Source organism: Mobula birostris, chromosome 16 (genome assembly GCF_030028105.1).
Source record: "Mobula birostris isolate sMobBir1 chromosome 16, sMobBir1.hap1, whole genome shotgun sequence".
NCBI lineage: Eukaryota > Metazoa > Chordata > Chondrichthyes > Myliobatiformes > Myliobatidae > Mobula > Mobula birostris.
The window spans coordinates 5,436,334-5,458,568 of NC_092385.1; the positions used below are offsets into that span (position 1 = coordinate 5,436,334).

The 22,235-nt window shown below is 45.7% G+C and overlaps 1 protein-coding gene across 1 annotated transcript in view; it reads right to left on the reverse strand.

Annotated features, from left to right (window-relative positions):
- Nucleotides 1-3,451: 3,451 nt before the first annotated feature.
- podxl2 (podocalyxin-like 2) overlaps nt 3,452-22,235 on the reverse strand; it is a 56,748-nt gene continuing 37,964 nt past the window's right edge. The window contains exons 4-8 of the mRNA XM_072280089.1: nt 18,435-18,509; nt 12,614-12,770; nt 9,435-9,496; nt 5,567-5,746; nt 3,452-3,690 (exon numbers count right to left, since the gene is read on the reverse strand). Of these exons, the coding sequence (XP_072136190.1) occupies nt 3,484-3,690; nt 5,567-5,746; nt 9,435-9,496; nt 12,614-12,770; nt 18,435-18,509 (681 nt within the window). The 3' untranslated portion in view covers nt 3,452-3,483. The remainder of the gene's footprint in view (nt 3,691-5,566; nt 5,747-9,434; nt 9,497-12,613; nt 12,771-18,434; nt 18,510-22,235) is intronic.

Genomic DNA, 22,235 nt, shown 5'->3' on the forward strand with positions numbered 1-22,235 from the left:
CCAGGACTTGTGATATGCACCAGCAGCTCATACAACCATTCACCACCTGCTCCCATGTCTTCACGTGACCCTGATCGGGGGACTAAGCAGGTGCTACACCTTGCCCACAGGTGACCTGCAGGCCAGTGGAGGGAAGGAGCATCTTACACCTCCTTTGGTATAGATGTATCTCCACCCCACCACCTGTGACAATAAGAATCCAAAAACCATAGTCCACTGTGATTTTTTTCCCACTATGTCAAGCAACTTTCTAGGTCTCATATTTGTGTCAAACCATTATTTTCAATTTCTCAGTTATACAACTTCTGCTAAGAGACAAAAAATGACCTTGCACCTCACTCAATGAGTGCATCTCATCATCAGCATTATTTCTTCAAGTTCTCTTCAAGGGTCTATTGTGACCATGATGGAAAGACATTAGGAGTGGGGTGATAGTCCATTACAAGTCAAAAATCACAAGTCAGAACACAGTTCATCAGGGACTCCCACCATCCTGGCCACATGCTCTTCTCAATGCTGCCATCAGGCACGAGATACAGCAGCCTACAGACCCACAACAACCGTTTCTTCCCCACTGCAATCAGATTCTGGAACCAACCTGAAAAAGCCCTAACACCACCTCAGACTATATATTTTTCACTCTCAGCTTTAGCAGTTAACAAAACACTATTACAGCACCAGTAACCCAGGTTCAGTTCCCACCACTGTCTGTAAGGAGTTTTTATATTCTCTCCATGACCACCAGGGTTTCCTCCAGATGCTCTGGTTTCCTCCCACATTCCAAAGACTTAGGAGTCAGTAGGTTAATTGGTCACATGGGTGTAATTGGGTAGAGCAGGCTGGTTGAGATTGTTACTGTACTGTATCTCCAAATAAAATACTTGCACTATTATCATTGTTCATTTTGTTGTTGATTTTGTAAGTTATAGTAATTTAAGATTCTGTTAACTTATGTTTGTCCTCATCTTGTAATGTACTTGGTGTTGTAGATAGTGTGGAAGATTATCAAAGGAACGAGACACTGACAGGAGGCAGAACAGACTGAGATCAATCTAGAAAAGTGTGAAGTGATTCACTCTGGAAGGTTGAACTTGATGGCAGAATACAGGGTTAATGGCAGGTTTCTTAACAGTGCGGAGGAGCAGAGGGATCTTGGGATCTGGTTGCCTCATTATGGGAAGGATGTGAAAGCTTTAGAGAGGGTGCAGAGGAGATTTACCAGGATGCTGCCTGGATTAGAAGGCATGTGGTATGAGGATAGGCTGAGTGAACCAGGGCTTTTCTCTTTGGAATGAAGGAGGATGAGAGGTAACTTGTACTTGGAGGTGTATGAGATAATAAGAGGCATAAGCAGAGTTGACAGTCAGAGAATATTTCCCCAGGTGGGAAGTGGCCTGTACTATTCTATGTTCTGGGCTGCTGCTGAAAAAAGCTCATTTTCATGGCATTTATACCCTGAGTATGTACACCCCTGACAATAACTTTAAACTTGAATGAAATCATTTGAATCACAGCCAACAATGGACTTGAGCCACATGCCAACACTGGCTAATTCATCTGGACGGCGCACAGAGAAATCCAGGCCAACCCATAACCTCAGCACAGCGATTATGATGCTGGGCTTATGTCTGAGGGACGGGAGTTCAAATCCCACCACAGCTACACAAACAAATGTGAAATTCTAACTTAAGGCAAAGCATCAGTAAAAGTGGTTACTGAACTACCACACTGTTGTAAAATCCCATCTGGTTCAACAGCATCTTTCACTGAATGAAATCTGCTGTCCTGACCTGAAGGAACAAAGCGGTACAGTAGCGTAGTGGTTAGCGAAACGCTTTACAGCGCCAGCAACCCAGGTTCAATTCAATCCAATGTCTCTAAGGGGTTTATACATCCCCTCCCTCCATGAGCGTGTGGGTTTCCTCCAAATGCTCCAGTTTCCTCCCACATTCCAAAGACATACAAGTTAGGGTCAGTGAGTTGTGGACATGCTATGTTGAAAATGGAAGTATAGTGACACTTGTGGGCTGCCTCGGACTGTGTGGGTCATTGATGCAAAATGACACACCTCACTTCTGTGTTTCAATGTATGTGTGACAAATAAAGCTAAACTAATCCTGCCCTCTGCAATGGTCTCAAGGAGAGTAAGGGTGGGCAATAAAATATGGAAATGCACAACCAGTCGGCCAGCATTCAGGGAAGGAGAAACAAGTCAACGTTTCAGGTCAATGACCAAGGGTTGGGCAAATTAATGCAGAGGCTCCAGATCCTGTACATGAAGATCCTTGCACACACCTACTTTACCAGCCACATGAACTCCCTTTATATAGACAATGAACCGGCTTCAAGTAAATCACAAACGCGAGAAGATCTGCAGATGCTGGAAATCCAGAGTACCACATGCAAAACGTTGGAGGAGCTCAGCAGGTCAGGCAGCATCTACGGAAAAGAGTGAACAGTGGATGTTCCGAGACAAGACCCTTCTTCAGGTCTGAGAGGGAAGATGGGGAGATGCCTGAAATAAAAGTGGGGGAGGGGAAGGAGGCTAGATGGAAGGTGATAGATGAAGCCAGGTGGGTGGGAAAGGTCAAGTGCTGGAGAAGAAAGAATCTGATAGGAGAGTTCACCGGAAGGAGAAATTGATATCCATGCCATCAGGATGGAGGCTTCCCAGAAGGAATATAGGATGTTGCTCTTCCAACCTGAAGGTGGCTTCAGCTTGACACAAGAGGTAGCCATGGATTGAAACTTCAAGTAATCTTGCCGCCCGAATTCAGAAATGTCAAAATACCCCAGATGTTACGCCAAGTTCTGTGATGGACCACAGCTGATAACTGTTCTGCAGTTCCTGTTCCTCCTTGCATAGTACATGCCAACCCGCCCCCCAACCCCCGCCAAACTTCTATTTGCCGATCACTGATGATGGGGGCTAGATAGTGTTGGCTGCCCACTTCCAGTTCTGATCTTTGTATTCTGTAGATGCCACAGCACAAAGATAAAGAGGGGGGGTGTTGTAGATTTTGAAAGGCCTAGATAGACTGCAAGTGTGAAGGATGTTTCCATTAGTGGGAGAGTCTAGGAGCAGAGGGCACAGCGTCAGAATAGAAGGACGTCCATTTAGAACAGAGACAAGGAGTAATTTTTTTAGCCAGAGGATGGTGAATATGTGGAATTCATTGCCATGACAGCCGTGGAGGCCAAGTCATTGGGTATATTTAAAATTGAGGTTGATAGGTCCTTAATTAGTAATGGCATCAAAGGTTATGGGGAGAAGGCAAGAGGATGGGGCTGAGAGAGAAAATCAATCAGCCATGATGGAATGGCAGAGCATATTCGATGGGCTGAATGGCCTAATTCTGTTCCTATGCCTTACACTCTTATAGATGCAGTATTCCTTACAAAACAACAGCACCTCTGTTGCAAAGTGCTTGGGTTCACCAAACAGTGAGAGCCTCTGCTCCAATCTTCAAGTGGTGCAGGCCCTTAAAGGTGTGTGTCCTCCTCAAAACTGTCCCCCTCATCTTTCGACCTTTTGTTCACCAGGGCATTCCAGCCTCCGGAACGTTCTATGGCATCGCCGTTCACGCTGGGCTTTTTCTCCTGCATCTCCACTGTGCTGTCTATCGTTATGTCCAGGGTTGGGTTGTCATGGCAACCATTCTCAACAAAATGGAGCTCCTCACCATGGGACTGATGGGAAGGAATTAAGTAAATAATATTAATATCATCAATAAACAAGAAATATCAAGATTAAACATCATAGTGGCATACAGCATAGAAATAGGCCCCTTGCCCCAACTCATCCTTAGCAATCTGATCGCTTGTCTTATCTCTTCAGAATCTGCAGACAGGTATCAGAAATTTGCCTTATATGTTTATTTGCACACGTGGGAGAGAGCTGCAAGCCATTGTGAGAAATTCACCTCAGTTCAAGTCTGAAATAGGCAAAACTGCGTACAGGGAAAAGAAAATAGAACACAGAACAGTACAGCACCCTACAATGTTGTGCCAGAACAGCTAAAGAATAAACTAAAAAAACCCCAAAAACCAATCCCTCTTATCTACACAATGTCCATATCCCTCCATTTTCCTTATATTCATGTGCCTATCCAAACATCCCCTAAAAACCCCTAACATATTTGCCTCTACCACCATAGCAGGTGGCGCATTCCAGGCGTCCACCACTCTCTGAGTAAAAAACTTACCCCTCACATCCCCTTTGAACCTACCCCCTCTCACCTTCAATGCACGCCCCTTGGTATTGGCTATTTCTACCCTGGGAAACAGAAACACCCTGTCTACTCTATCTAGGCCTTTCATAATCTTATAAACCTCTATCAGATCTCCCTTCAGCCTCTGGCTCTCCAGAGAAAACAGCTCAAGTTTATCCCAGCCTCTCACGTTAGCACATGCCTTTTAAACCAAGCCATATCCTGGTAAACCTCTTCTGCGCCCTCTCCAAAGCCTCGACATCCTTCCTATAACGGGGCGACCAGAACTGTACACAATACTCCAGATGTGGCCCAACCAGAGTTTTATAAAATTGCAACATAACCTCTTGACTTTTGAACTCATTGCCTCGATGAGCTCCACGAGGAGGTATTTACGTCAACGATGCTGAGTTTGAGAAGATTGAGTGCTTCAAGTTATGAAGGGATGAATATTATCAACAGCCTGTCCTGGACCAACCACTTAGATCCCACGCCCAAGGGAGGTCACCAGTGCCTCTACTCAGGTAGCTAAAGAAATTCAGTAAGTCCCCACTGACCCTCAGGAATTTTTAGCAATGGCCCATAGAGAGCACACTAACCAGATGCATCTCAGTTCAGTCTGGTAACTGCTCAGCCCGAGACCACAAAAAACTGCGGAGTTGTGGGCACATCTCAACACATCATGGAAACCAGCCTCCCCTCCCCTCCATGGACGCTGTCTACACTTCTCGTTGCATTGGTAAAAAGCAGCTAGTATAATCAAAGACCTCACCCACCACAGACATTCTCTCTTCTCCTCTCTCTCATCGGGAAGAAGATTCAAAGGTCTGAAAGCACGTACCACCAGGCTCAAGGACAACTTCTACCCCACTGTTATAAGACTGTCCCCTGGTAAGATGGACTCTTGACCTCACAATCTACCTTGCCATGGCCCTTGCATCTTATTGTCTGCCTGCACTGCACTTTCTTTGTAACTGTGACACTACAGTCTCCATTCTGTATTGCTTTACCTTGTACGGCTCAATATACTAATGTGATGAAGTGATCTGTGTGGATGGCATGTAGAACAGTTTTCCAGTGTACCTTGATACTCATTACAATCATAAACCAATTTACCCATTTACTAATTTAATTACCCTGGGTCTCTCTATTCTCAAACCTTGCAGAAGGCCCTGCCTTTTACTGTCCTGCTTTGTCCTAACAAAACACAACATCTCATCTAATTTAAACTGCAGCTGCCATTTCTTGGCCCACAGGGCCAGTTTGATTAAGATCTCATTTTAATTTTAGACAACCTTCTTCGCCGTTCCACTCTGACATCAACCATTCATCGCAGTCTGCTACGTGGCACTGACCATGTGGGTTAACTTGGGGAGCCGCCGCTGCCAGCAGATGTAGACAAAGCCCGAGACGATAATCACAGCACAGATCGAGCCAATGATAACCAGCACAATGAAGAGCTTCCCATAATCCCCACGAGGCTGGCTGGGTCTCCCTTGGCAGCCCATGGTTGAGCTGATGTTATGGATTCCGATCTACAAAGGGAGCACAGGGACACCAACATTAGCTTTTTAAACCAGTTTTTATAATCACAAGAAAGTCTGCAAACGCTGGAAATCCAAAGCATCACACACAAACTGCTGGAGGAACTCAGCAGGTCAGGCAGCATCTATGGAAATAAATAAGCAGTTAACATTTTGGGCCAAACTCCAAGAGGACCACAAACTTGCCATGGTTTCAAGGTTTATGTGCCTCAATGACCCACAGAGCTATGTTGACTGGAGGCAAGGTTTTATGCTTTGGTTATTGGTAGAGTCGTCCATGCCAAATAGGCCAAAGAATAGAGGCCAAACTAAGAGTGGTCCACCGGTCCTCTAGTTTGGGGTTCAGCTTAGGGCCAACAACTCTGACTGGTAAAACAAAATTGTTATGGAAACAGCACTGAAGTATCCTTCTACATCTGAGTATGATGGTATTCCCAAGTCTCCAAACAAGACGCTGGAGAAGAAGGAATCTGATAGGAGAGGAGAGAGGACCATAGGAGAAAGGGAAGGAGGAGGGGCGCTATGGGGAGGTGATAGGCAGGTGAGACGAGGTAAAGGCTATAGTGGATGTGTATGTGTATTTATGCACATTTTATTCCATATTTGTACTTTAACCTCTATTTTTATATAATTCTTTATTCTTTACAATTGCAGAATGTTGTTTTTTTCTGGTTGCATGTCACACCACAGCAAACATGCAAATGTCAAGGGTGACTAAAGTTGATCCTTGATCGCTCCATAGCAACATCGTTGGATATCATTGGGCCATATTTCATTGCCTATTCTGTGGCTGAGAAAATGGAGATGACATTATGATATTACAGATTAGCTTTAATTGTCACATGTGAGAGATGCCTCCGTCAGTCAGGGTCGACCATGGATGTTACACCCTGGCTTCTTGATACATAACCCACTGCAGTGCAATATTTTGTCATAGCGGTTGCCCATGTAGCAGGTTCCCCCTCTCCACACAGCTGATGAGCCCAAAGGAACAGCAGTTTGGCAACAGTGGTGTTACAGAAGTTGCCAGTCAGTGTTGAACTGAATGTAGGACTGCCTTGGGAACTCCGACTCCAGATTTGCTCCAGAAGCCTTCCCCTTGAGTGGGTGCAGCCTAGAGGCAATGGAAGTTTAAGTTTTCCTTCTCTTGGATCAGCTGCCAACCACAGCTGATGAACCCCATATGCCCAAAGTGACTGGTTTTAAGGCTCCAGTAACCCACTTTTGCCCCTTCTCCTGTCTGCAGAAACAATTCCACGGGGCTTCGTAGCTAAGCCACACCTGAAAGTCGGGAGCTGGACTTGATTGTCAGAGGCTTTTTGAGGTGCACACCATTGTGGGAGCTTTACCCCATTACCACACCAACTATAATAAACTTAAGGAACCACGTACAATGAAACATGCAGTGAAATGGGTCATCTGTGTGAACACAGTACGAGGGTGTGTTGGGGGCAGCCCACGAGTGTCACTATGCTTCTGGTGCCAACGTATCTTGCCCACAACTTACTGACTAACCGCTACATCTTTGGGCAGTGGGAGGAACCCACAGCACCCGGAGGAAGCTCACGCGGTCATGTGAGAACAAGCTCCTACAGGCAGCGGCGGGAATTGAACCCTGATCAGTGGGACTGTAAAGTGTTATACAGAACATAGGAAATTACAGCACAATACAGGACCTTTGGCCTACAACGTTTTGCTGACACTTTAACCTATTCTAAGATCAATTTGATGCTTCAGTCCATTTTTCTAACATCCACGTGCCTACCTAGAAGTTTCTTAAACGTATCTGCCTCTACCACCACCCCTGGCATCCACCACTCTCTGTGTGACAAACCTACCTCTGACATCCCCTCAATACCTTCCAACAATCACCTTAATATTGTGCCCCCCTTTCCAACCTGGGAAAAAGTCTGTAGAAATCCACTCGGAGGGGAGGAGAAGATGGCGGCGCGACACAGCACGCGCGGCTGCTCCGAAATGATATCGTATTTGTTAAGTAGGGGCCGTGCACAATCCTGATTTGATGGAGACAGACGTGAGAAGAATGGAGGAACATCTGGAGAAACTTCTGAAATGCCTGCTTTGCTGCCGTTGCTACTGTGCGATCCAGAATCTCCAGAGGGAAAGGCCCTAAATCCTTGGCTTTGCCTATTGCCTGTTGCCAGGGCCGGCGTCGAAGCGCTCGGCAGAGATGGTGCTCAGTGCTCGGTGTCGGAGGCACAAAGTTTTCGGACGGACTCAAGAGTCGGCTGTGGTCGGGTGCTTCCAGGGTGCTGCATTGGCAAGTTTGCGGTGCTGGACGTTCATGGCAGGAAGAGTTTTTCTTCCTTCTACCGTCTGCATGAGATGATGGGACTTTTGAGAGACCTTGAGACTTTTTTTTACCGTACCCATGGTCTGTTCTTTATCAAATTACAGTATTGCTTTGCACTGTTGTAACTATATGTTATAATTATGTGGTTTTTGACAGTTTCTTTTGTTTTGGTTTGCCTTGTATTTCTGCGATATCATTCTGGACGAACATTGTATCATTTCTTAATTCATGCATTACTAAATGACAATAAAAGAGGACTGCATGTCCTCATAATCTACAATCTAATCTAATTAATGCCTCTTATCATCTTGATTATACCAGGTTCTACCCCTCGCCCGTGCACTGGGGCCCAATTTACTGTGGTTAACCACCAGGGCTTTGGGACATGGGGGGAAATTGAAGCACCCAAGGTAAAGGTAAACCCATACGGTGACAGAGAGAGCATGCAAACTCCACACAGACAGCACCTGAGGTCGGGATTGTCCCCAGGTCTCTGGGACTGAGAGGTGGCTGCGCTACCAGCTGTGCCAGTGCAGTGTCCACATAACACTTCGTATCTTTCATCCACCATTAATCCGCCAATTTTCCTTGGGAAAGTTCCACCACACCCTCTCCACAACCCTGGCAACTTTTTAACCAGGATTAGAGAGCATGTCTGATGAGGATAGGTCGAGCGAGCCAGGGCTTTTTTTTTTTTTTTGGAGTGAAAGAGGATGTGAAGTGTCATGTTAGAGGTGTACAAGATGATAAGAGATCTAGATCGAGTGAGCAGCCAGAGACTCTTTTTCCAAGGCAGTAATGGCTTATTATGAGAGGGCTTAATTTGAAGGTGATTGAAGGAAAGTATGGGCGGGGGGAATGTCAGAGGCAAGTTGTTTTTACACAGGGAGTGGTGGGTGCATGGAACACGTTACTGAGTGTGGTGCTAGAGACAGATACATTAGAGCAGGGGATCCCAACTTGGTGTCCACATACCCCTTGGCTAATGGTGGTGGGGCGGGGGGGGGGGGGTCCCGTTGTATTTAAAGGATGTAATGGACCCCTCCCATTGCACTACACTAGAGGCATTTAAGAAACTCTTAGATAGGGTCATGAATGAAAGAAAAATGGAGGGCTATATAGCAAGGAAGGGTTGGATTGATCTTAGACTGGGTTAAAGGTTGAGCACAACATCATGGCCCAAAGGGTCAGCACTGTTCTATTAACTCACTTAGTGGAGAATACCAGATTCACACTTCCTCCCCCACTTCCCCACGACTCCAATCATTCCAAAGCCAACTGAAGTTCTACAACCTCACCACTCTAAGCAAAGACATTTTATTCTAAGACTTCTGCCAATGGCGGGATGCGTCTGTGGGGGCTCACCTCTCTCAAATGATCCTTGACATCTCCCAACATGGCGATAACTTCCTTTGCTGGTATCGTACCTGGATCACCAAGGTAAACAGGGTTCAAAGTTAATACGTTATCAAAATACATTCATATCACCATAAGCTACCTTGAGATTCATTTTCTTGCCACTTACAGGACAAATAAAGAAATATCTTAGAATTTATGAAAAGCTATACATAACTGACAAACAACCAGTGTGCAAAAGACGACAAATTCTGCAAATAAAAAAATACTGAGAACACGAGTTGTAAAGTCCTTGAAAGAGAAGTGAGTCCACTGATAGTGAAATCAGTTCGGGGTTGCAGTAAATTAAGTTATCCACGCTGGTTCAGAAGCCTGATAGTTGAAGGGCAAGTCTGTAGAAATCTACTCGGGTGAAGGATACACCCCACTCTTTGTGACTTTTATAAATGATCTGGATGAGGAAGTGGAGGAATGGGTTAGTAAATTTGCTGATGACACAAAGGTTGGGGGTGTTGTGGGTAGTGTGGAAGGCTGTCAGAGTTTACAGCGGGACATCGATTGGATGCAAAACTGGACTGAGAAGTGACAGATGGAGGTCAACCCAGGTAAGCGTGAGGTGGTTCATTCTAGTAGGTCAAATATGATGGCAAGATATAGTATTAGTTGTAAGACTCTTGGTAGTGTGGAGGATCAGAGGGATCTTGGGGCCCGAGTCCATAGGACACTGAAAGCTGCTGCGCAGGTTGACTCTGTGGTTAAGAAAGCACACGGCGCGGGCCGGCTGGTGGAGCAATGACATGGCGCCGGACCCGGGAGCGGAGGTTCCTGGGTTCGAAACCAGTCGGGTCCGCTCCCGAGTACGCTTTCCATCCGTGCCGGGTTGAGTGTCGAGATCGCAACTCGACCTCGTAAAATAAAGGGAAAATACTGTGAAAATGTCTGTGTGAGGAGTGTCGCGCCACACAGTCTCTCTCTCGCTCCACGCCTTGTAAAAGCCATGAAAAAGACATCATCACGAACGAACGCACGCACGGACACGCAGATGCACACACACAGACTCGCATGCACGCAGGCACACGCAAAAAAAAGCATATGGTGCATTGGTCTTTATCTATCGTGGGATTGAGTTTAAGAGTCGAGAGGTAATGTTGCAGCTATATAGGACCCTGATCAGACCCCACTTGGAGTACTGTACTCAGTTCTGGTCACCTCACTTCAGGAAGGATGTGGAAACCATAGAAAGGGTGCAAAGGAGATTTACAAACGTTTGTACATGGATGTTGCCTGGATTGGGGAGCGTGCCTTATGAGAATAGGTTGAGTGAACTCGGCTTTCTTTCCTTGGAGTGAAGGAGAATGAGAGGTGACCTGATAGAGGTGTATAAGATGATGAGAGGCATTGATCGTGTGGATAGTCAGAGGCTTTTTCCCAGGGCGGAAATGGCTAGCACGAGAGGGCACAGTTTTAAGGTGCTTGGAAGTAGGTACAGAGGAGATGTCAGGGGTAAGTTTCTTGTTTGTTTGTTTGTTGTTTTTTTACGCAGGGAGTGGTGAGTACATGGAATGGGCTGCCAGCGACGGTGGTGGAGGTGGATACGATAGGGTCTTTTAAGAGGCTCCTGGACAGGTACATGGAGCTTAGAAAAATAGAGGGCTATGGGTAACCCTAGGTAAATTCTAAGGTAAGGACATGTTCAGTACAGCTTTGTGGGCCGTAGGGCCTGTATTGTGCTGTAGGTTTTCTATGTTTCTATGGTCACAACCGTTCCTGAACCTGGTGGTGTGGGATCTGAAACTTCAATGCTAACTGCCCAATGGCAGTAGCGAGAAGAGGACATGCCAAGTAACAACAATGTGCAGAATCACACAGATTTTACACAGTTACACCAATAGGCAGCACAAAATAGGGTCCTCTGTTACACAGCTGCATGGGACAACCCTCGACAAGCCCCAGTGTAACCTTTCCTAGATGTTTCAATAGGTACATTTAATGTCAGAGAAATGTATACAATATACATCCTGAAATTCTTTTTCTTCGCAGCATTTGTACTTGACAAATGCTTAGGTGTTGGCAAAGCAGGAGTTGAGTAAATGTCGCGTCTGCACTGCTGTGTGAGAAAGATCTAGTGGGTAGGGCTCCCCTCACTGCCAGTCAAGCCAGGTATCAATGCCTGGTGGTGAGTTCGGGCAATGAGACCATTCTGTCCAACCAGTCTGTGGTAGCATCTATGTCCCACTACAGCTTCTGGTCATCTTTCCTCTGCTAAACTGTTTGATTGTGCTATAGAATTATTATTGTGTTGTATTTTAACCTCCTTATGCTTGTTTGTATTTTTATATAATTCATTATCATCATGTGCCATGTTGTATGATTTAAGAGACTATGGTCTATGACCATGATCACTCTCGGCAAATTTTTCTACAGAAGTGGTTTGCCATTGCCTTGTTCTGGGCAGTGTCTTTACAAGATGGGTGACCCCAGCCATTATCAATACCCTTCAGAGATGGTTTGCCTGGCGTCAGTGGTCGCATAACCAGGGCTTGTGATCTGCACCAGCTGCTCATACACCATCCACCACCTGCTCCCATGGCTTCTTGTGACCCTAACAGGGTGGGGGGGGTGGGGGGGGGGCAGGTGCTATACCTTGCTCAATAGTGACCAGCAGGCTAGAGAAGGGAAGGAGTGCATTACACCTCCCTTTAGTGGAGATGTAACTCATTTATATAATTACCTAATGAAAATGTTCAAGGAATTTCCCAATAATTCTGGTGCGCTTGCCTCCGTAATTTTTCCAGAAACTTTTCAGTTTCAGTGGCAGGTATCACATGGCTTCCCTGGAGAGTGAAGGGCATGACGAGGCACAGAAGATGTCGTGGTCATCCACTGCAACCAAGGAAGACCTCAGTTTGTGACGCTTGCTCATACCTCTATACCCGGACTTCTGTGGTTGAGAGAGTGGAACTGCTCCAGTGCAATGGCTTTTCCACTTCAATTACTCTCTGGCACAGGTCTCCTGTCATCGTCAGACATGACAGACAGCCACCACCTCAGCGTACTTGTGCTTTGAAGTGATCTGCACAGACAGGCTGCAAAACTTATTCCTCTGTACATGTGATATTAATAAACCAACTTAACAATTCTAAAACCAACGGCAATCTAACGAACAATGATGTAACGAGGACAATCACCTCTATCGCTGGCCAGCATCATCAGGAGATGTTTGTCGTGTTCACTGGGTTTGCTCAGGGATAGCAGCCAAGAGGACGTGGGAGTACTCACTTTTCTTGAGAATGATTCCGCCACAATCTTCAGCAACTCCAGTCCATTGTGGGATCGAAAAACTTCCTAGACAAAACACATCGTTTATTTTACAAACAATAGTTAGAGAGTACTGGCGCGTGGCCAAGTGGTTAAGGCGTCAGTCTAGTGAGCTGAAGGTCGCTAGTTCGAGCCTCAGCTCAGGCAGCGTGTTGTGTCCTTGAGCAAGGCACTTAACCACACATTGCTCAGCGATGACACCAGTGCCAAGCTGTATCGGCCTAGGGCCCTTCCCTTGGACAACATCGATGGCGTTGAGAGGGGAGACTTGCAGCATGGGCAACTGCCGGTCTTCCATACAACCTTGCCCAGGCCTGCGCCCTGTTAACCTTCCAAGGCGTAAATCCATGGTCTCACGAGACTAACGGATGCCTATTTAGAGAGTAAAAAAAAAAACACAAAGCATTGCTTGTCTCAAGAGGGGAACAATATTGCCTTGATAAAATTATAAACAGTGACAGGACATAAAGAGGCCATTCAGCCAGTTCTGTCTGCTATATCTACAGTAGGTGCTACTCAAGAAGACAACACCTATCATCAATGAGTGAACTAGGGCTTTTCTCCTTTGAGAGTAAGAAGATGAGAGGTGACTTGATAGAGGAATGCAAGACCATATGACATAGAAGCAGAATTAGATCATGGTTGACTTATTATCCCTCTCAGCCCTATTTTCTTGTACCTCCCCCATGGCCTTTGACACCCTGACTAACTAAGAACCTATCAAGTGCTGCTTTAAACTTACCCAATGACTTGGCCTCACAGCCATCTGTGGCAAAGAACTCCACAGATTCACCACCCTCTGGCTAAAGAAATTCCTTCTCATCTCTGTTCTAAATGGACGTCCTTCTATTCTGAGGCTGTGCCCTCTGGTCCCGGACTCCCCCACTATAGGAAACATCCCCTCCACATCCACTCTGTCGAGGCCTTTCAGTATTTGATAGGTTTCAATGAGATCCTTCCACATTCTTCTAAACTCCAGCAAATACAGGCCCAATGCCATCAAACGCTCAAAAGATGTCAACATCATTGATAGAGTGGACAACCAACATCATTTTCCCAGAGAGGGAAATGCTAAATCAAGGGGGCATAATTTTCAGATGAATGGAGGAAAGTGTAGGAGGAACGTCAGGGGCAGATTTTTTTTTTTAAAAACACAGTGAGTGGTGGATGGCGGGGTGGTGATATGTCTCTACCAAAGGAGGTGTAAAGCACTCTTTCCCTCCGCTAGCCTGCAGGTCACCCTTGGGCAAGGTGCAGTACCTGCTTAGCACCCACCTCCCTGGGTCAAGTGAAGCCATGGGAGCAGGTGGTGGATGCTCGTACGAGCAGCTGGTGCAGATCACAAGTCCTGGTTATGTGACCACTGACACCAGGCAGACAATCTCTGAAGAGTATTGATAATGGCTGGGGTCACCTGTGAAGACACTGCCCAGAAGGCGGTAACCAATTCCACAACCCGTGGACTTACTTTCAAGAACTCTACAACTCATGTTCTCAATATCATGTATTATTACTTTTTTTTTGCAATTGCAGTTTGTCTTCTTTTGCACATTGGTTGTTTATCAGTCTGTGACCCCATTGTATTTCTTTGTTTTACTGTGAATGCCTGTGAGAAAATGAATCTCTGGGCTGTATGTGGTGACATATACTGTATGTACTTTGTTATTAAATGTACTTTGAACTTGATCCCAGTTTCTGCAGTCTCTTGTGTCTCCAAGAAACAGAGGACTTCAATTGGGAGTGAGAACCAAAACAATCATGATGAACTGCTGTGACTAGTTAGGGTGTGGAAATTGAAGGCAAAATCTAAAACAGTGTTTGCTACTGCATGTGATTTGATGGCGGCAAGGCCTCGTTCTTCTGTGATATGCCCGTGACTCTGTGAGGTTTGCAACTGGAAGAACACAAAGCAGTCCTCATCGAGGGGTCAGTAGTGGAAAGGGTGAGCAGTTTCTAGTTCCTGGATGTCAGCGTCTCAGAGGATCTGTCCTGGGCCCAACACATTGATGCCATCACGAAGAAGCTTCACCAGTGGATATACTTCTATCAGGAGTTTGAGGAGATTTTGGTATGTCTCCACTCTAGCAAATTTCTACAGATGTACCATGGAGAACATTCTGACTGACTGCATCACAATCAGGAATGAAGGGGCCACTGCACAGGATTGACAAGAGCTGTGGAGGGCTGTAGATTCAGCCAATTCCACCTCAGACACAAGCCTCCCCTCCCTCAAGGACATCTTCAAGAGCTAATGCCTCAAGAAGGCAGCATCTATCACTAAGGATCCTTGCCACCTGGGACATGCCCTCTTCCCATTGCTACCACTGGGGAAGGCAACCCACACTTAATGATTCTGGAACAGCTTCCTGCCCTCGGCCATCAGATTTCTGATCGGTCCATGACCCACGATTCAAATTACAGTAAGAATATTCCTCACTATTCCTCTTCTGTAGTATTTATTTTTATTGTAATTTGTTACGCCTGCCATGGAACAACAAATTTCATAACTTACGTCAGTGATAAAAAACCCGAATCTGATTTGTGTCTTCACATTGCAATACCACCAATACCCTGTTGATGGCGCTCAATGGTAACCAATGCCAGTTGAGGCTGATACAAAGACTGCAGCCCATTCCAACCAAGTTCAAAAACCACTCATGTATGCAAGATCCTTCCTCCACTTCCACAAAATGCCAAATTAAACCAAACCTCCTCTGCCTACAGATTTCTCATTCCCTGCACAGTAAAGCATGGTACAGGCCCTGCAGCCCACATTGTTGTTCTGACCGTTAACCTACTCCAAGACAGCGACAGCTACATTTCACTCTATTTTTCATTTGGAGTTTGAGGAGACAAGAGACTCTCGCAAATTTCTACAGCTGTACTGTGGGGAGCATTCTAGCTGGCTGCATCACCGCCTGGTATGAAGGGGCCACTGCACAAGATGGTAAAAAGGCACAGAAAGTTGTGAACTTACTCAGCTCTATCATGGGCACTAGCCTCCGTAGTGTCCAGAACATCTTCAAAAGTCAATGTCTCAAAAAGGCAGCATTCATCATTACGGACCCCCATCACCCAGGACATGCCCTGTTCTCATTGCTACTATCAAGAGGTCATCCAGGAGCCTGAAGACACACCCTCAGTGATTCAGGAACAGCTTCTTCCCCTCTGCCATCCGATTTCTGAATGGACACTAAACCCATGAACCTTCTTTTGCTCTCTTTTTGCACTATTCACTGAATTTATTTTTTATATATATATTTCTTACTGTAAGCTATAGTTGTTTTAAAATTATATATTGCACTGTACGGCTGCCACAAAACAACAAATTTCACAACATATGCCCAACTCTGATCAATCTAGCCCTTCCCTCCCGCAAAGCCCTATGCCTGTCAAAGCATTTCTCAAATGTCCCTAATGTATCTGCCTCTACCACCACCTCTGGCACCCACCACTCTCTCCAAAAAAACTCATACCTCTGACATCCCCCCTACACTTCCTCCACTCACCTTAAACTAATGCCCTCTGGCCATTGCCACCCAGGGAAAAAGTCAGGCAGCGTTAAGCTGATAAAGGGTCTTGGCCCGAAACATCAACTGTTTATTCCCCACCATAGACGCTGCCTGACTTACTGAGCTCCGCCAGTATTTGGTGTGTGCCCCACAACCTCTGTATTGAGAAAACAATACAATTTTGTTCAACCTCTCCTTCTAGCTCCTCGCCTTTAATCCAGGCATCATCCTGAACTTCTTCTGTACCCTCTCCAGAGCCTCTACATCCTTCCTGTTCTGGGGTGACCAGAAAGTGTGAAAGAATATCACCTTCATCACCCAGTGGGTCTCTCCTGAACAGGTCTGTGATTCACCTTCACCAGAAGAAGAGCAGAAGTTCAAGAAGCTGGCAGGGCACAGTGGCATAGTGGTTAGGGTAATGCTTAACAGCGTCAGCAATCGGTGTTCATTTCTACCACCATCTGTAAGGAGTTTGTACAGTCTCCCCATGACCACATGGGTTTCTTCCAGATGCTCTGGTTTCCTCCCACATTCCAAAGACATATGGCTTAGGGTCAGTAAGTTGTGGGCATGCTATGTTGGCGATGGAAGCATGCTGACAAGTGGTCTGTCATCAGACTGAATTGGTCGTTGACACAAGCGACGCTTTTCATTGTATGTAACACTGTCGTAGGAAAGCAGCATCCATCATCAGAGATCCCCACCACCCAGGCCATGCTCTTTTCCTTGTGCTGCTGTCAGCTAGAAGGCCTCAAGACTCACATCACCATTTTGAAGAACAGTTACAACCCCTCAACCATCAGGCTTGGAACAAAGGGGATAACTACACTCACCTGCCCATCCATTGAGAAGTTCCAACAACCAATGATCTCACCTTAAGGATTCTTTATCTTGTTATTTCATATTGTTATCATTTATTACCATTTATTTATATTTGCATTTGTGCAGTTTGTTGTCTTCTGCACTCTGGTTGTTCTTTTATTGATCCTATTATAGTTACTATTCTATAGATTTGTGGAGTACGCCCACAAGAAAATGTATTCATGCTTGTATATGGTGACTTTTTGTACTTTGATAATAAAATTTACTTTGAACTTTTGATGTAGGTGTGACAAAGCTAATCTTTAAGATCTCATCACCACTTTCTCAGTCAGAGGGCGGGCAATGAAATATGGCCAAGTGATATCCAATGATCTTCCTCTGGGGAAGCCAATAAGGAGGCTTCAATGAACCACTGAGCATCAAGCAATGTGGAAATATTCAGCAGGTCCAGCAGCACCCGTAGGAGCTGAAACCATTGACGTTTCAAGTCCAGTGTGGTTCAGATGCTGGAAACTATTCAAATAATATTTACAAGGATGTAGCCAGGACTCGAAGACCTGAGTCATAACGAGAGGTTAGCCAGGTAAGAGACAGCAGGTAGATGAAAAGGTGCAAGATCATAGCGAGGGACCCCAGGGGAACTTTCTTCATGCAGAGGATGGGGCAAATATGCAAGTGGTTGAGGCAGGTACAATAACAACATTTAAGTGATAAATAGAAGAGATTCTAGAGTATCTGTGAACCCTTGAGCAACACACACAAAATACTGAAGGGACACAGCAGCTCAGATAGCATCTGATTATTCCCCTCCACAGATGCTGCCCGATTTGCTGAGCTCCTCCAGCAATTTGTATATGTTACTCAACATTTAAAATCATTTGGATAGGTGCACGGAAAGGAGGGGTAGGCCAAACATGGGCAAGTGGAACTAGCTTAGGTACCCAACCTGATCGATATGGAGATGCTGGGCTGAGGGGCCAGCTTTGATGCTGACTCCAGGTCCTGGACCTGAAATGCTAACAGTTTCTCCCCCTACAGATGCTGCCTGACCTGCTGAGTGATACAAACACACACAAGATGATGGAAGAACTCAGCAAAATCTCGGAGCCCCCCCCCCACCCCCAAGGACCTCGGCCCAAAACGTCAACTGTTCACTTCCCTCCATAGATGCTGCCTGAATTGCTGAGTTCCTCCAGAATCGTGTGTGTGTTACTCAGGAAGTCTGGCATCTGCAGAACCTCTTGTGTCTGTTCCCAGCAGTCTCGGTTTTTATTTCGGATTTCCATCATCTGCAGTTACATTACTGCACTACTGAGGATCGAAGGGAGTGAAGATGAGGTTGTGTTTTTATACTCACACATTCACTGTTTTCCGTCATATTCAAGATCACGTAACTCTTGCCGGCCAGCTTGTTCCAGTCTCTGCAGACAACCTAATAAACTCAAAGAGAAGAGAGAGGTGAACAAGGTACAGCAAATTACCCAGAACAACCTGAATCTGTGAGATGGCCCCCTCTTGATAACCCTGTCTGGGCGTCAGAGGGGTCAAGACATAACTGAAAATTTTAAGTAACACACACATAATACTGAAGAAACTCAGCAGGTCAGGCAGCATCTATGGAAATGACTGAACAGTCAACATTTTGGGCAGAGACTCCTCCTCTGGATGGCAAGGGAGGGGGGAAGAAGCTAAAATAAGAAGGTGGGGGGAGGACAAGCTAGAAGGCGACAGGTGAAGCCAGGTGGTTAGGGGTGGAGGGATGAAGTAAGAAGCTGCGAGGTGATAGGTGGAAAATGTATGGGGCTGGAGAAGGAGGAATCTGATAGGCCCGAAACATCAGCTGTTCATTCATTTCCATAGATGCTGCCTGACCGATTGAATTCCTCCAGCATTTTGTGTGTGTTACTCTGGATTTCAGCATTTGCAGAATCTCCTGTGTCACTAAAGGTTTACAAAATCTTCAGAACGATTTGACAGGTACATTTTCTCCCTGCACCAAAGTGAGTACCCTCACATCTTTCTACATTATTTAGGGGCATAGATAAGGTTAATGCACAGACTTTTTCCTACGGCTGGGAAATCAAGAACCACAAAGCACAGAGGGTTAATGTGTGAGGGGAAAAGTTTAAAAGGGACCTCAGGGGCAGTTTCCTCACACAGAGACCAGGTATATACATCACACTGCCACGGGAAGGAGTAAAGGCAGAGGGAAATACAATATTGGGCTTATGTCCCTTAGAGCGCAGATAGCTGAGGGGACCTAATAGAGGAGTACAAAGCTAGAGGGCACCGGTTTAATGTGAGAGGAGGAAGATTAAATGGGACCCGAGGGAGAGGTTTTTTGCCCAGAGGGCGACAGGAATGTGGAACAAGGTGCCAAAGGGAAGTGTCAGAGGTGAAATGGAATTGGAATGCATTTCTCATTTTGAAAATGCATTTATTTATTTATTTATTCAGATACCCTTCCGGCCTTGCGAGTCGTGCCACCCAGCAACCCCCGATTTAATTTAATCAGAGGACAATTGACAATAACCAATTAACCTAGCAACTGGTATGTCTTTGGACTGTGGAAGGAAACTGGAGAACACAGAGGAAACAAGCAGTCACAGGGAGACCGTACAAACTCCTTACAGGCAGTGGCAGGAGTTGAACCCAGGTTGCCTGTACTGTAAAGCGTTGTGCTAACCACTACGCTACTGGGCCACCTCTACTGTCACATGGACCGAGGTACAGTGAAAAGCTTGTCTTGCATACAGATCAATTCATAACACAATGCAGTGAGGGAGAACAAGGTAAAACAACCAACAGCCACAGAGAAACTCTACACACTTCAAGTGGACACTTTGGCGTGGAGTAGATGGGCCAAAGGGCCTGTTCCTGTGTTGTACTATTCTATGATTCTATGACTTGCAGAACTCATTATGAGCAACATAAGATATAGGAACAGAATTGGGCCATTCGGCCCATTCAGGCTGCTCCGCCATTTCATCATGGCTGATCCATTTATCCCTCTCAACCCCAAACTCCTGCTTTCTTCCTGTATCCCTTCGTGCCCTGACTAATCAAGAATCTATCAACCTCTGGTTTAAATATACCCAATGACTTGGCCTCCACAGCCACCTGTGGCAACAAATTCCACAGATTAACCACTCTACATCCACTCTATCCAGGCCTTTCAATATTCAATAGGCTTCAATGAAATCCCCGATTCTTCTGAATTCCAGTGAGTACAAGCCCAGAGCCATCAAATGCCCCTCATAAGCCTTTCACATCCAGAATCATTTTTGTGAACCTTCTCCCATATCACATATCCCTTCTTAAATAAGGTGCCCAAAACGGCTCATGATACTCCAAGTGAGGCCTCACCAGTACCTTATTAGGCCTCAGCATTACATTCTTGCTTTTATATTCTAGATTAATTATATTAATTATAATTAACAATTAGTGATCTAATGACTGCATTCAGAGCATCACACACACAATGTTGGAGGAACACAGCAGGTCAGGCAGCATCTATGGAGGGGGAGAAATCAGTCGACGTTTCAGGCCGAGACCCTTCATTAGGACTGGAATGGAAGGGGGCAGAAGCCAGAGTTGGCCAGAAGAAACTACAGTCTACAATTAGTGCATTTGACAAAGCAAGGACGGGGGAACCTGACAAGACAATTGTCTTTGTTTCCCTCCATTTTGTAGACTCTGAACTGTTTCTTGCTCTGGGATGATCTAATGTGAACACAAGGAATTTCAGGTAATAGAAACATAGAAAACCTACAGCACAATACAGGCCCTTCGGCCCACAATGCTGTGCAGAACATGTACTTACTTTAGAAATTACCTAGGGTTACCTATAGCCCTCCATTTTCCTAAGCTCCAGATACCTATTCAGGAGTCCCTAAAAGACCCTTTCATATCCGCCTCCACCTCCATCGCCGGCAGCCCATTCCACACACTCCCCACTCTTTGCGTAAAAAACTTACCCCTGACGTCTCCTCTATACCTACTTCCAAGCACCTTAAAACTGTGCCCTCTCGTGTCAGCCATTTCAGCCCCAGTTTACTCAACCTATTGTCATAAAGCATGATCCCCAATCCAGGAAACATCCTTGTAAATCTCCTCTGCACCCTTTCTATGGTTTCCACAGCCTTCCTGTAGTGAGATGACCAGAACTAAGCACAGTGCTCCAAGTGGAGTCTGAACAGGGCCCTATAAAGCTGTAACATTACCTCTTGGTTCTTGAACTCAATCCCACGCCTGATGAAAGCCATTGTCTTCTTAACCACAGAGTCAACCTGCGCAGCAGCTTTGAGTGTCCTATGGACTCGGACCCCAAGATCCCTCTGATCCTCCACACTGCCAAGAGTCTTACCATTAATATTACATTCTGCCATCATATTTGACCTACCAAAATGAACCACTTCACACTTATCTGGGTTGAACTCCATCTGCCACTTCTCACCCCAGTTTTGCATCCTATCGATGTCCCGCTGTAACCTCTGACAGCCCTCCACACTATCCACAACACCTCCAACCTTTGTGTCATTAGGAAATTTACTAACCCATCCCTCCACTTCCTCATCCAGGTCATTTATAAAAATCACGAAGAGTAAGGGTCCCAGAACAGATCCCTGAGGCACACCACTGGTCACTGACCTCCATGCAGAAAATGACCCATCTAGAACGACTCTTTGCCTTCTGTAGGCAAGCCAGTTCTGGATCCACAAAGCAATGTCCCCTTGGATCCCATGCCTCCTTACTTTCTCAATAAGCCTTGCATGGGGTACCTTATCAAATGCCTTGCTGAAATCCATATACACTACATCTACTACTCTACCTTCATCAATGCGTTTCGTCACATCCTCAAAAAATTCAATCAGGCTTGTAAAGCATGGTCTGCCTTTGACAAAGCCATGCTGACTATTGCTAATCATATTTTGCCTCTTCAAGTGTTCATAAATCCTACCACTCAGGATCTTTTCCATCAACTTACCAACCACTGAAGTAAGACTCACTGGTCTATAATTTCCTAGGCTATCTCTACTCCCTTTCTTGAATAAGGGAACAACATTTGCAACCCGCCAATCTTCCAGAACCTCTCCCATCCCCATTGATGATTCAAGGACCATTGCCAGAGGCTCAGCAATTTCCCGTAGTAGCCTGG